Here is a 16,642-nt window from a genome sequence, read left to right on the forward strand (position 1 = left end):
CCACCGTAGTGGAAATATGTCTTTGACTTAACAAAAACACTGAAATACAACCATGACACTATAATAATAATAATAATTATAACTTATATTTACAGTATATAGCGCCTTTCACGAGACCCAAGCACGCTTTACACATAATTGCAGAGACAGAGCAACAAAAAGCTAACTATAGTTATCGCACATTAATAATACAACACAATACTACCATTAAACATACAACAATTGTGCCATGAGCAGAAAGAGGGACAAATGGAAATTAGGTAGGTTACAACCTACAAGGGAACACATTTAAAATTAATTTATTATTATTTATTTATTATATTTTGCATTTATTGCCTGTATGGCATGAGGAATAAAAGCTCTTTTATATGTTCTGGCCCACCAGGACCCTAAATCGATGGTAAGATGGGAGCAACTCAAACTCCGAGTTTAGTTGGTGTGAGGCACATACAGATATCCGTGTAATTTAACCAGTGGGCGAAATTTTCCAATCAGAAACTGTGGCAGCAGAATGACGACGTAATATTCCAGACTGAATTGCCAGCGGAGTTAAACACCCATCACACCTTTTATTTTTATCTAAAAGGCTTAACTGGCCAACTGAAGAAGCCTCTGAGACAGGGAAGGTTCAGTGATGAAATGTGGAGCCAAACCATGTAAAGCCCTGGATATAATCAATGAAAATTCAAACAAACTAGCAACCAGTGAAAGGAAACCAAAATAGGCATGAGAGGATGAAGAGAAAACAAGGCTGGGTTCTTATAAAACAGGAAAACAGTTTCCTCTGTGTTAGAATTCATATTTTTAGTTGTTATGTGTTCACTTTACAGTTTCTACAGCAAACCTAATAGGAGAAAACCATGGACTAGATGTCATCTACAGCCTCATCCCTCAGTATAGCACCAAACATCTGCCCACCATCAAGTATGTATACCCAGGCTTTCTACAAATCTGTGACAATGACCACCTACATATATCTCTTTGTGACATATGCCATAACATGGTGATACATTGACAATAAATCTGTAAAATATTAAGTTATACCATGTACTTACCAAGGTAAAAACCTGGTAAAAACCTGGAATTAACAATGGGTATATCTGAGTAGTATTATACTGACATTTATGTAACAGTGTAATGAGAGGGAAAAACAAACGGCAATAATGGGAAACACATTTAAAGATGGCAACGAGGAAAAACTATTTAGTGATATTATAGTAATATTTTGGTATCAATATGGTAACATAGTTAAATTGTGATATCTGGTGAAGTGGTTAGCACTGTCGTCTCACAGCAAGAAAGTCGTGGGTTCAAACCCCGGTTGCCCTGGCCTTTCTGTGTGGAGTTTGCATGTTCTCCTCGTGTCCGCGTTGGTTCTCTCCGGGTGCTCCGGCTTCCTCCCACCGTCCAAAGACTTGCAGCCTTGGTTGATTGGTGACCCCAAATTGTCCGTGGATGTGAGTGGTTGTTCGTCTATGTGTGGCCCTGCGATGGATTGGCGACCTGTCCAGGGTGTACCCCGCCTTTCGCCCGATGTCAACTGGGATTGGCTCCAGCCCCCCGCGACCCTGTATGCAGGATAAGCGGTTGACGATGGATGGATGGATTTAAGGAGGAAAAAAAGATTCAAATCTGACACCACATGAATGAACCATCAGTCACCACTTGCCCTCTCCCTTTCAAAGCGGGCAGCAGAAGCTATGGTGGCAGAAACGCTCTTTCAGTTCCTGTGCTCAATAATACGTGTGGTCCTCCATTTGTCCAAATTTCCCTTCTTTTTTTACTTCTAATTATGTAAGGTCTTTAAACACCCCTGAAAACAAAGTTATGGATATTATATTGATATTATATTATATCTCTGATCCTCCTAAATATTACACTGTGAACTTTTAATATATACAAAGCTAACTGTGAAAATTGAAAATACACACACAGAACTTACAGACAATTAAAAGTTGGTAAAAATAGTAAAGAAATATAGGAAAATAATTAATAAATTAATAAATTAGCCTGATATACCTATATTTATATATATAGCCTATATGCAAACACGTATACACCCAATCATTCTGCAGTGCATTTTTGTGAATTTGCATCTGGGTAATTGTAAACAGCAGAAATAATAATATGGTTTCATCTTCACATTAAAAAGTCGGACATTTGGGAAACAGAATCCACTTGTTTGAGCACCAAGCATCATCGATGTAAACACATCCTCTCATCTTGCCGGAGTCTTGTGCTCTGACAGCTCGGAGCACGGTCCACCCGTCAAGTGCTTGATCCAGGATGTTGATGAGCAGGTCTCTGTGAAGATGTGGGCACAGCAGTCTCTGATTTCTGTTGCTTGGCCAACATGAGTCCCATTTTGTCCAGATCAGACTTTAATATTAGATTAGGAAATTTTATTCAATCAATGGGGAAACTCAATTGCCACAGGCTCACATCACACAACATACAATATAAACAGAAAAGACAACCAGTATGTACACATAGGACAAGCAGTAAAAAAAAGAATACACCCGTTAAAAGCCTTCCTGATTAGAGCTCACAGTTTGCTACAAATATGACCACCTGAAAACCTTAAAATTGAAAATAAGCAGCCTTAAGCTTGATTTATACTCATCCTTAGGGTGTACGTGCAAGTAGCCATGCATTTATACCTGTGCGTTGGTGTCTCTGTCATTCTGCAGTTACGCCCCCAAACGCTAGTCAGCATTAGCGCTACAGCGTCCATTGTGGTGAATTTTGCCGGCCGAGCAGGCTAACTTCCGGTTTAGCCCTCTGCTAACGTGAATGGGGTAAAACTGTATACATGCGCCTGTTATAGCCTTGTCAAATGTTATCGACAGAATGGATCACATTCTGACAGTGAAACAAGTCATTTCGCTCGGGTTGTGACGGTCAAATATATTGATCTACCGTGTTACAGCCGCTCTTTTGGCCGCTAGTAAAAGTTACTGCAAAGCACGGGGCACTTCCTGTCGACTCGGAGGCATTGCGAGGCAACGCCATCGATTCAACGCAGAAGTATAAATTACACTTTAAGTCCAAGCTGGGCTAACATGGATGCTACCCCGGCTCTCTTACCTGTCCTCTGTGCGATCACCTGACCCGTGTGCCTGGTCCAGTCGATCAGGCTTGTGGATCATCTAAGGTCCACTGCTCTTTAATCCAAAACCCCTCTTCATTTTACAATGACTATATTTCTGTCATAGGTAATAAAAACAGATAAAAAAATAAAATAAAGGTGTAGCAAAGTTTGAAGGAGCCACTGGCTGCTGCATCTACATGCGCACAGTGTTAACCATGTTTAACGTAAACATTGTTTCTCAGCACTGGAACTCAACCCATTTTCTGATGCGTCAAAAAAATATCATTAAATAATAAATTAATATCATAAACGTGCAACAACTTCTGACTAATGGCTTGAATAAACAATGACTAGTCGACTTGAAAAAAGGGGCAGCACTAAATATAATAAATATGATAATTATCAGTTTTGACTTCCAAGAATGTTCATGTGATTTTGAAGATATTCTGCTGATAGTCGTCCATTATATTGTGAAAACCTACATTAAATCATTATTATGAGGTTATTACCACATTAATGTCTGCATATTGCCATTTTCATCTAGACAATTGCACTGATACAACCATTTAATTGTTAGGTTACACTACTGTTACCAAAATATTACTATAAGTTTTTTCATTGTTGCTATCTTTTAATGTGTTTCCTCATTACCACCCTTTGTTTTGGCCTTACCCGTGGTACACTGTTACATCGTTTCAAAGTATCAAACTATTACCCCACTATTACCATGTTATTACTGAGCTGTAATGTAAAGTGCTACCAGAAACATCATCATCATATCAACATATTCTTTATCTCAACACATCATCATTTTTCCTGAGTCATGCGTAGACCCTACCTCGCACTTTAGCCACCATCCTTTTTCTTTTGGATCGTCTGTCCTTTTCCCATCTGTCTGTGTTACAACTGATGGCATTTGGCTTAAATAGCCAGCGTACTCCAGTATACCCACTGAAGCATGCCAATGGCACCAGGAGTACTGTCCTCTCAGCCTGGATCAATGCCAGGCATACCAGCCCCTGATCAGCCACTAGTGAACATGAAACTCCCCAGTGGAGTGAGGAAATCAGATGCTCTGACATCACAAATGTATAGTCCTCAGGGTGAGTTTTCTGTATCATTTCCATGCAGAAGTCATCTGTTAATTGTTCTAATACAATTACAAGACTCTGGGATTCCAGATTTCAAAGCCAGCTGCTACTTTGGATCATTTGTAAGAATTGGCAGCTGTGAATTCTTGTAATGTAATGAGAGCAACGAGGCAGGAGATATGCTATTTCCCTTAAGTGTGAGAGTCAGTTAGACATGTCTGTCACAGTGATTTATTCAATTATAGCTGTGATATGGCGACCGTTAGATATGCCGGTTGGCTGCCGTCCACACTTTTAAAGCAGTAAAGTCAGTCAGACTGTCCAAAGCTGTACAACTAAATCTGTCCATCTATTCTCAACTGTCAGCAGCAGTTCATCCCTCACTTCTGTCTGTTAAGACTGCTAGGCACCACACTTACTAAGCCCTTTAGATTGTCCCAGTTACTGTCGGCCACAAAGGAAATATTTTACTTTGATTGACTTTCCTGACAGGTTTGGATTCATGAATAGTTTGTAATGCAAGGATGCATAAACTCTTCATTTCCCCTGTGCTGACTCACCCACAATGCATTAAAACTCAAACATTGCACTCAAAAAGTGTGCTATTGTTCCCACTATTTTGATTTTGATTGACCTTATGGTTCACCAGTTACCTTTCCATTTGCTGGCCATTTTATCATTTACAGCACAATGCAAAATGTTGACCACATGCACACCTTTAATAATGTCAGCCTAAATCACATCCTTAACAATTTAATCGTCATCTCTAAATATTCTTTCCCCTAATAAATTCTGTTTCCCTGTTGATCATGATGAGCAGAAGCCAGTCCATCTGGCCCAGCAGGTATAGTGAACTCTATGAGGGGAATCTCCAGCCACGTGGCTGCCAGCCAACCACAATCCAACACCATATCCAAACATCACTGCATCCCGCAGTAAATCATCTGTTATATAGTATGTCTCTTCACATATTTCACAACAGTCAGTTGCTCAGCACTTCTATTTTAAAGTGCCCCACTGGAATGTAGACCTATTTACCTCAAAAGCATGGCAGGTGCCAGTAAAAATACAGCTGAAAATAAGGTGGGGGAACATTCCTGTATAGTGTATGATTAGTTACTACTGGTGTGAAGGAGAATTTCACTACTGTTGATTTTGATCCAGTGCTTTGATGCACCATGTGATAACAGCAGCAGCTGGATGCACAATATGTCATGTGGGAACTTCTGAACACAATATGATATCTGACCTGCTTTACAAAAATAAAAAATAACATTGGTGTTTGACTGCATTAATCTCAAATGGTTAAAATCGCTTTTGTCAAGGGGACAATCGTAGTCGACAGGTAGTTTATTTATCATTATACAACACAAGGTGGTAAAACGAACTAATGTTTGTAGTCCCTTTATGCTACACACACATAACATATGTATATTTTGTGAAATGTATATTAAAATATGGTAACATGTAAAACAGTAAAACAATATATACAGTTATTTATATACAATATACATTTGTACATAAAATGCATACCCATTCAACATCATGCAGTTTCTTGAATTTGCATGTTGGGTGAATGAAAAAGGCAACAATAAGATGAAAATATGGTTTTCATCTACATTCCTGACATTTGGGAAACAGTGTCCATCTTGACTGTGTTTGAGCACCAAGCATCATCGATGTAAACATACAGTCCACCTTGCCTTGCGCTCTGACAGCTCAGAACACATTGAGTGCTTGATCCGGTATGTTGATACGAAGGTCTTGGTTTTAGCGGGCATGTTTTTACTACTTTTAGTAACTTAGCTTGTTTCTTATTTCACCGTTTTACTTATACTTCATCCTACATCATAAGTATCACTCACTTATTGAATTTGCCTCCTTCAGTTCTTTTCCCACTCACAGACCTAACGTCTCCGCCGCAAACACGTCAGCGTTTCCCGCTTCTTCTGCCGTTTTTCCATTACCAGAACTAGCTCAACTCACCTTGACTCAACTCGGTTTGGCCGTCCTCCGTTTTCCATTGCAGATAGTACCCAGAGATAGCACCCCTCAATGTAGATGGTCGTCATAGCGATGGCACACACAACTGCCGCGACGTAATGTTCAATGCGACACACACAAACAGCTGTCTCTTGATATAAGTTAAAACGTTTCAACATTACTCATAATGTAAAGACAGATAAGACGGAGGTGATACGAAAAAAGTACCCGGTAGCAGGTACAAGTACAACTTTTACAAAATGGAAAACCAAAAAAAGACGAGTAGATGCGAGCTTGTACCGTGCAGTGGAAAAGGTGCTTTACCCTCTCTCTCTCCCTGTTTGTCCGCTTCGGTAACTTTGTCCATCAGTAGTAGGCTAGGCTGTCACCAAAAAGAAACAGAACTTGTCTTCTTTTCCTCCAGTGATTCCGTTCACAGCAGCAGCTGAGCTGAATGTTGTGGAGACGTATTGATGACATAGCCTATCAAAACAAAACCAACGTGGTAGCTAACGAATGACATCTGACTGGTGTGTTACCTGGTCCGCTCTTATATAAATTTATTAATTAAATATCCACAGTGTCGCGAATTGTAACGTAATCACTGTGTTTCTCTGATAAATGCAACAGTGTGTCGCCTAACCTGCACGGCCCGCCGAAGTAAAGTGTATGTGTGGGAAACACTGAATGAACCGTGGTTTTCTTTTTACAAGCCAGGTCTTTAACAGTGTCGACCAGCACTGTGTCTCCCTCCATGTTGCTGAGAGTTGGTGAGTAGACGACTGCGTGCAGACGCAGAGGGAGGTGCGGGGCTGCACGGTGGGGGAGAGAGAAGAGCAAACGCAGGACTTTAACTTAACATCAGACTATATTGGTATAAACGGTATTATGTCATATCTCTTATAAAATTATCGGTATACATTATACATTATTATTACATTATTATACATTATCGGTATGCATTATACATTATTATTACATTATTATACATTATCGGTATACATTATATACCGAAATACCACCCAGTCATAGCGTCCACCGTGTCGACTTTTTCCAGCCGAGCAGGCTAACTTCCGGTTTAGCGCTCCGTTAAACGTGCGGCTGGTGTAGCCTTTTCAAATGTTATCGAGTCATTTCGCTCAGGTTGCGACGGTCAAATATATTGATCCACCGTGTTACAGCCGCCGTTTTGGCCGCTAGTAAATGTTACTTCAAAGCATGGGGTACTTCCGGTCAGCTCGGAGGCCGACAGCCGACCAATCACAGAGCTTACGGTCCACGTCGACTCGACGTGTAGTTACATTTTTGAGGAGGTGCACGTCCGGCGACGACATAGCCTCTGCTCCGTAACCTACACCATCACCTACGCCGTTGATTTGACGCAAAAGTATAAATTACACCTAAGTCCAAGCTGGGCCAACATGGCTGCTATCCCTGCTCTCTTTCCTGTCCTCTGAGTGGTCACAGCACCTGTTGTCGTGCCTGGTCTGGGGATCTGCCTGGGTGGATTCTAAGGTCCGCTGCTCTTTAATCCAAAAACCCTGTCCTTCTTTTCCAATGACTGTATTTCTGATGAAAAACAAAAGGGTAGCAAACCTTGTTTGAGGATAGAGGAGAGGGAGTTTGCTCTAGGAGCGTCTCAGTTAAGGGACCTGCCTTGAATCCAGACTACGTGAAGGAGGTTGCTCTGGAGGAGATAAGCAGACAAAAACAACATGTTCAAGTGTCTTAGAAACTTAGAGGAAGGATTTACAGAGGATGTGCAGTTTTAAATGCATCTGCTTAAGGCTGTGTGTATACACTTGTTCAGTCACTACATGCCTGCCTATTCAGTTAACAAGTAAACTCCATGTAGCCCAACTCTCTCCATCTCAAATAATTATGAGATCAGCACAGCTGATTGTGTGTAGTGTGCACCTTTCTTCAGGGAATCCAGGTAAATCCTTGATGTGCTCCCAGTAAATAGGGCAACCTTATCCTGACACTATCATCTTCCCGCTGGCTGACTCCAACATCAAAAATATTTTATTTGAAGGTTTTTCTCTCTTCTAACCCAACCAAAAGGACCAATGATAAATTATTTCTGATATTTTACATACATCTCATGGATTATACTGCTTGTGAGCACTGAGATTTGGAAAACTATTAATTAGTTTTATCTTATTTTATCTCCCTTAGTTGTAAAATGCACAGAAATGATAAATGACACACCTATATGTGTTGTCCCTCTGAATATGTCTATAAATATGGCACATCCTGTTAAAGAGTGTAGTATTACCCATCTTCAGTAAACATTGCATGAACGCTTGTGGCTCTCAATACCTCCTGAGGTTGTGACCTCTCGTCACCCTGTGGACCCCCTGTTAGTGACACCCTGGTTTACTTGCTGCTAGTAATACTACACTGGACAGTGCTACATTCTTCATCTCAGTATGCACCCCCCCCCCCCCCCCCCCCCCCCCCCCCCCCACACACACTTACACACAGGTCAGAAACAGACACAGAGCCCTGTTTCTTATTAAGGATCACTTGATCACCAGGAGGCAGTTTGATGAATTGATCTGCTGTGAGACCGAGTAGATCTATAGCCTCTGATCAATACCAACAAGAACATCAATAATACAGCTTCTCGAGTTCCCAAACCACCACCACACATATCATGCAAGGCCAACACTATGGGCTGTCTATCTATCACCACCCATGTGAAGTGTGGAGTCAAGTCACATGTTGTGGTCCCTGTGGAAGAAACACATAAGGGTGATGGAAAGAAGACAGGGATGGAGGAGGAGAGGAGGAAAGGACAGAAGGGAGGAAGAAGAAAAGACAACAAGCCATGAAGAGGGGGGGAGAATGGTAAGGGGAGGAGAAGGAGGCAGGGAAGTGATGGAGGGGCAAACAAAGAAAAAGAAGGGAAAAGGGACAAAGTAGGGAATGTTGAAAGAAGGGATGAGTCATTTTAAGTAATAAAAGTCTAGAACAAGATTCTTACACAGATTTTTAAAAATAAATATCAAACAATATGATATCAAATACAGTTTGATAACAGTAAAATATGTCAAATACAGTTTAACACTTGACATTTCATAAGATGGACAAGAGATTGATTTTCTTGAATTTTCATATTATATCAAAGAATATGCTAATGCTCAAAGCCAAAGCTGATAACTACAGAAAATCCACACATTTAACTGACTATATGACATACAAACACCCCCGCCCCCACACACATACACACACACAAACACACACTCATTTGTCACACTAGTGTACCATGTACACACTGTGTTTGCATCAAATTAAAGAGCGTCTTAATTAAAATGTTCAAGAAACTAACTGCTCACTCTGTTTCTTTTCCAGGGCAGCCATTAATGCCTTTGCTGCTCTGCTGTGCACAAGTAAGTTTTTCATGACCTCATCCATCATTCACCAGCCGATGGTCTCATCACCATCATCATCATTACTGCACAACATTGTCAGTGTGCCCCTTCTTTGGGGGCACACTGACAATACTTGTGATTCTTGGGCCATTTTCTAGTTTAATTATGTAATTCTCTTATTCCATGGATAAGTGCTCATGGTGGGATAGAGTGGCATCTCACTGATTTATAATATACTGTGAAAGGACTACAGTGGGCTTAAATAGGAAAATACATTTCCTCTAGATTGGGAACGTCATTAGTTCTGCAAGTATTTGGCCATAAACCAAAGCATCAAACACATTGCAGTTTTTCTGATTGCTTAAAATATTTGAAACTATTGGCTATTTTTGTAAAACACACTAATCACACTATACACACTAATCAAAGAACCTTACACCAAAAAAAGCACATATCTGGCAAAAGCAAACAATTCTTGCAAAACTCTTTAAACTCTTCTAAAACTAGTGTTTTTGCATCATTACGGTAGGGGAGGCCGGGTATGGTTGTAACTTGGGCAGAGCTGTAACAAAACCAATTCCATCAATTACAGATAAGATTGGAGTCAGTATTTACCTACTTCCTCCCTGATCAGGCATGGCTGTAGGCTGTAGAGGCACCTTCAGAATATATACAGGAAAAAAACTGATTTTCAGGTAAAAAAGTAATTTTTTTGACCAAGACTATTGCAGATAAAATTGTTTGATTTATTAGATTATATAGATCTTAGGCAAGACACAATGCATTTTCCCCTGCTTTTTATAACCACTACAGCTAGTCGAACAATGGCTGACCGGTGTGGGGTGGGTTGTAATATAACGATAATCATAATATAATTATTAGTCATTTAGGTGACCTTTTTATCCAAAGCAACTTACAATTGCTGTTAAGGGGTTAAGTGACTTACTCAGGGACACATTGGTAGATGTCACAGTGGGAATCAAACCCAGGTCTCCCACACCAAATGCATGTGTCTTATCCACTTTGCGATTGCCACCCCACTTCTTTTAAAAGTGTTTCAAACATCCATTATATAGACAACTCAGGACTCGATTTTAATATTGTTACAGAGTGCCCTATGCAGTCTCTGGGCCCACCCATCCAGCATTAACAGCATTAATTTGTCAGAACTGTGACCAGTACTCCTCCTTCATATGTTGTTCACATGTCGGCATCACATCTCTTCACTACTCAGTCTCTGCTGGTAGAGAGGGCAGAAAAGAGTACCGGCAGCTTTTGAAAAGTGCCGGCATGCAAGAAAAAGTCCTGGTACGCAAAACAGTAAAATGTGGAAGTGCCGGTACCGACCGACTTCACGCACTGACTGTGACTCTGATTAAGAATGTAGACACACTGACACACACACATACACACACACACACACACACACAAGCGAGTTTATCATACTGTTACAGATAGAGAGAAAACATTGTTTTATTTTACTGTACCTGATTTTGAAGCACATCAAATGGTGTGGCATCGATTTTTGCATTTTTTGTCTTAAAACTTACCCCAGCATGTGTTACAACCTACCCTGGTAGTCATGAGGTCTGTGATGTTCTTGTAGAGGATTCAATTGGGGCCATTTGGAGTAAACACATGTGTTCCAACCACACCCCTCTCCCCTACACACAAATGTCTTTGAATGAGTACGAGCAGCAGCTGATACGCACTGACAGTATGAATAAAAAACACTTGTGCAGGGCAGAGTAGTTTGCAGTAGTTGAAACGTTTTGTCATTCATGCAATACAGTAAAACTCACACACGCCAAAATTTGGAGAGTATGAATGTGTATTCCTCAGTTTTTGTACACAATCTGAGTTTATTTTGAAACTCAAAGTGAATTTACAAAGTGGGTTTGTGCTCTTACCTGAAAAGTACTTCTCCCACCAGATTCAGGTTTTTTTGCCATTCTGTAAAATCATTTGATTGGCTTTACAGTAGTGACAGACACTTCAAATTTCAATTTTCAATTTCAAAACACTTTATTTTTCCTCATGGGGCAATTGCAAGACCCGTGGATACAAGTTAAATAAAATCACTTTTCATAATAAACATAGCCTGATATATTAATTGATAAATAAATAATACCTCTGCATTTGCAAATGGCTGAGCTCATAGTCCAGCCAATCAAATGAAAAGCGTGTGAGGGGTCCTTTAAAATCCTGTCAGCTAACCTCAGCATCTGCTGCTCACATACATTAGAGAGGTCTCTGACCGGAATTCCAATTATTTTGGAACAGACTTTATAGTGCATATTACTGAACCAGTACCAGTATTGTTTCAGCAGTACAGTTTTGCTAGAAGTGTGTTACTGAATTGCAAACTGAGTGTAAAAAATCAAGTGCATTTAGTTGGCACACTTTCCACGGTTCCTCACTTGTTGAGATGTATCTGTCTGGGCCGGAGTGGTGGACAGACTTTTCCATTTCTGGTGAGCGTGAGTGGCAGATGTAGAGTTTTGATTTGTTTTCTGCCCCTGTTTTTTGGATTTCCCTCTGTTTTCTCCATCTGTCCTATATGTGCATGATTACAGTAGGTAACTGTAAAACTTCTAGCGAGTGTTGGCCGGGGGATGAGTGGTTTGGCCAGGTGTTTTTTGGGAGGTTTTTGGTTGTGGAAATGCCACCTCCGTCCGTCCGGCAGGCAGTAAGGATAGTCCAACTGGATAGTAACATTAGTGTGGAGGAGGTTCTGTTGGCTGTTGGTGAGCAGGTAGGACACAAAAACCTTTCTTTTTCATCAAGAATGAACAAAGCAGCATATAGACTCCAGCCTGCACAAGGACTGCTGTACAACTGCGACCTGTCCTGGTTTGAGAGCTGGGCGATTAGGCTATGATAAACAGCCTTTCCTCTTACAACCAGAGGACATGGACTTTAGTGGACTAACACTTTTTTACAGCTCTGTACTGTAGGCATGGCATATTTTTAAGTTCCCACATGCTATAAACGAGATCACAGGCATGGTTTTGTTTAAGGAATTTTTTTTTATTATCATAAAGACACTGCTGTCTGCGAGTTAATCTGGCTGGCTGCACCAAACTGGGCCATCTGATGAAGATGAGGGCCACACCGGTGGACACCATGATCACCTCTATCCGGCTGATCAACCGAACCCTAATAGTAAACACAGAAAACCATACTGTGTGACCAGTGGAGTGAGGAGTGTGAGTACATTTTCCCCTCCCTGTCTATCACCCCAGCTGTGTGGGAGTGGCAGGAAGCAGGAGGTCAGCTGCTATCTTTTACAAACCCCCACCTGGAGAAGTTCCAGGCTGCAGGGGGAACAAGCTGTCGACCAAATCTGCATTGAGGTTTGAACCTGCGCTCTTTGGCAGAGGTGACGGAGGCCAGGTGGACTGAGTTTTTTTGCCCAGACGTTTCCGTGAAAGGTGGTCCCTGTACAAGCTGCCCATTGACAAGAGGACGGCCGACCTCCAGTGGAGGGTTGGACGTGGGGAAATAGCTACAAACAGGTACAGAGCAGAGAGCTGGGGGAGGAGTGTATGTTCTGCTCTCAGATTGAGACCCTGGTTATTTGTTCAGTGTCCCCGGCTGTCGCACTGGTTGAATTTGTTTACTTTAGGCCTGAAATACGGTGCTAAGAAGATTCTATACAAATTGGTGAACTTTTTATCTGGTTCTGACAAGTTGAACTTCTGGCTGATGCGTAGGACCGGGCCCAGACTCCCGGCTGTGCGGAGCCAGTGGTGGTCCTGAGGGCACTTCTGATTGTAAACTTCTGATCAGAGAAACACCTTTCTGTGTTTGGTTGACAGTTTTTGTTGTATTTTAGGAATACTTAAAACTTACTACTACTTTAGAAAAATGTTTTTTTGTGATTCTGAGACAGTGATCTGTTTTTTCCTTGCAATGGTCCAATAAAAGGACCTCTTCTCTTCTCTTGACTTGTTATGGGACTGGGAGTGTAGAACTGATGTGTTGTAATGCATTCATCTTTCCTGTGGGGGTCACTTTTGCACTTTGTTTCCAGTCCTGTGGCTGAGCGCCTCTGTTATTCCTTTTCACACACATACTCATTCAGTGTGTGAGACATTCTGAATGAAGGAAATGTTTTTTTCTTCTTCTAGACTATACATGAACACACCACATTCTGTTTTTAATCCCATTTTCTACGACATCTTGATGATTTCAACAGAGTTACTGGAGGTTATGTGAACACTTCCAAGTTGTGTCTTTTAAAGGACAGCTTTTCCCATGTGCCTGGAATGTAAGCACTGGTCTGCAGTTTTTGTATATTGTATTGTTACTGTCAAAAAATCAAGACCCAAGAACCAATAATGTGCATCTCTGAATTCTTTCCAACTTGCCTACTTGTCTGTGGCCCTTACCTTTGTCCCTTGGTCTCTACTGAAGACACCAACACCTTACACATTTTGTAGTTTCATTAGAAAAAGGCCCAGTAATTTTCTAAAACAGCTGTTCACTATAGTTTTTCTCAAACATTAGTCAATTAGGGACAAATATTGCATTTGACTATTTTCAGCAGGAGATAATTTGACATGTGCTCCAGTGAGTAGTTGGGGCAGCCTGGGTTTCATTTTGATCAGTGGTACACACAAAACTAGACCTGAAAGAGGCTTTCACCACACAAAAGTTGTGATCTATAAAAACAAACTTTACGGGTGAACCTGTGCACCTGTAAGTAAACCACAAACACAAACTGGAGCCTGGGGAACTTGGCCATGCGCATGGTGAAGTGCGAGGCATCCTTATAGATATATTGATGCCTGATCACATCACTTATAGATACACTTTATCAGAAATATTCAATCATCAGAGTTGTGTGTGCTTGTGAGCCACAGCTAGTCCACTCACACCTTTCAACTAGTATAGATAGAAGCTAACTAAAAATTCAAATCAGATATTTCATCAGCCTGTGGATAGCGGATACAGGCAGCAGAGAGGGCTGGACTGTAGCTTGTGACACTTGTGGTGAAACGCTAAGATGATGCCAGGACGTGCCAGGTGGCAGGATTCAGGAAAGTATGGCTTGCCTTTCTGAGTCACTGAGTCCTTTTCACCTCACCCACATTAACCAGGCAAAGCGATGAAATGATCATCATCCGTGTCTCCCTTTATTCTCTGACACTTTGCCATACACACTAGTTTCTCAGCTCATCAACATCACAACACTATGAACTGTTCCCTGAGACAATGTCTGTGAGAGCCCTCATGCATTTGAATTATAAAGGGACCATTGCCTACAGGTGTGCATACACACGGTTTAATAAATCAGATTGTTTTTGGCTTTTGTGTGCACATACTCTTTAGTAAGGATCCTACACATTATTTATAAATGAGACTCCAGAACATTGTGTGCTGATTGAGTCAAAACAAACTTCAGAGTGGGTGTTCATGGTAATGAAGGAACATGTCACCCAGTGAAATAGTGTTGTAATGGAGCTCTATGGCACAGAGGAATACAATCTATCTGGCTTTGGATACACACAATAGTTGTTAGCAGGATATGTTTATTTTGTCACTCAGAAAATATTGTTATTGCAAGACAAATCCTTTAAACACAGTCCTTAATTGATTATATCCAGTCAGAGTGCTTGATGCATTCACATCTCCCCTAAAAATTCTATTCAATTAATATATGTGAGAGTAAAAATGGGCCTGGCACTGGATCTAAGTCAGCAGCAGCAGAGGAAATGCTGATAAACCCAGATCAAACAGTGATGCTTCCTTCTTCTCTCTTTCTGTCTAAACTTTTTTTCTGTTCTTGTTGTGTACGCTGTTTTTATTTCTAATGCTCTTGTCTGAACTAGTGGACACATTTTGTTTGGTGACAGTTTAGAGAGTCACAACTCAAGAGGCAGCGAGAGATTTGGAGGCCTCTGAGCTTTTTCATGATTTATGCAATGTTGTGCTGCACTCCATGTCAATATGCCAATTTGCACAGAACATCAAGGGGACCACGTTCGCTCATAAACTAGAACATCGAAATGAGCCTGCTCTCAGTGGTTCGCTTTGATCTATAATGAAATGTTGCGAGTGAGCATAAAGGCAGCAATTACGCTAATATCAAGTCATATCTGGAGATATGAAGTATTTTTCTTCCTGGCAACCAATATTTTGAATACATTTTCCCTCCTGATGCCAGGACTCGGGGAGCGTATTTAATCTAACACTTAGTCTGTGTTTGACATCTCACCCACTATTATGCAGTGTTTGTCTTTGCTTTCCAGGACCAAATGAAAACCTTTGAACAATAGCTAAGCATTCTGATTACCCTCCCATCAGCTTTTAACACATTTATGAATTAAAGATGTATGAAGCAGTGTTTACACTTGTTTTATTCTTATTTGGATGTGTTCAAATTTAAAATAATTTTAACATACTGTAATCACTAATTTCTTAAATAGTTGAGCACAACATTTTTCTTTTCTGAAGTTATTATTAAGCATTATCTAAAATGGTAGATAATGCTTAATAATAACCTTGGACTCCTGGTGGTTTTGGGAGTCAGATAAGCGCATAATCTTTTACTACTTCCTATGTTACAACTTTTAGGCAATTAAATTGTGCCTGTTCTGAATTTCTGGTTGATTCATGTTTAGTGCTATACATGTTATAAGTGCTGATGAATTCTTCACTTTTTCTACAGCTCCATCATTACAGCAAATGTGTCTTTCTGTGAGAGTAATAATAATAATAATAATAATCCTTATTTGTAGAGCACTTTTCAAAAACAAGTTACAAAGTGCTTTAACAAGTGTAAAGAATAATACAAAAAAAAAAGATAAGAGCATGAAAATTTAATATAAAATTAGTAAAATACAATAAAATAAAAGGGATAAAATAAAGTCAAATAAGATCGGGAAAAGCTCTCCTATAAAAGTATGTTTTAAGAAGGGACTTAAAAGAGTTCACTGACTCAGCCGACCTGATTTCCTCGGGCAGGCTGTTCCAGAGCCTCGGGGCCCTGACAGCAAACGCTCTGTCCCCTTTAGTTTTCAGTCGAGACTCTGGAACAGACAACAGACCTCTGCCCGAGGATCTCAAGGTACGTGCTGGTGCGTATGGGACTA

General features: G+C 40.6%; 1 protein-coding gene across 1 annotated transcript in view; it reads left to right on the forward strand.

Moving 5' to 3' along the window:
• LOC123962517 (cytosolic carboxypeptidase 4) overlaps window positions 1–16,642 on the forward strand; it is a 206,071-nt gene that overhangs the window by 30,459 nt on the left and 158,970 nt on the right. The window contains exons 6-7 of the mRNA XM_046038694.1: window positions 831–924; window positions 9,523–9,560. Of these exons, the coding sequence (XP_045894650.1) occupies window positions 831–924; window positions 9,523–9,560 (132 nt within the window). The remainder of the gene's footprint in view (window positions 1–830; window positions 925–9,522; window positions 9,561–16,642) is intronic.

This window comes from Micropterus dolomieu, linkage group LG22, assembly GCF_021292245.1.
Source record: "Micropterus dolomieu isolate WLL.071019.BEF.003 ecotype Adirondacks linkage group LG22, ASM2129224v1, whole genome shotgun sequence".
Classification (NCBI taxonomy): Eukaryota; Metazoa; Chordata; class Actinopteri; order Centrarchiformes; family Centrarchidae; genus Micropterus; species Micropterus dolomieu.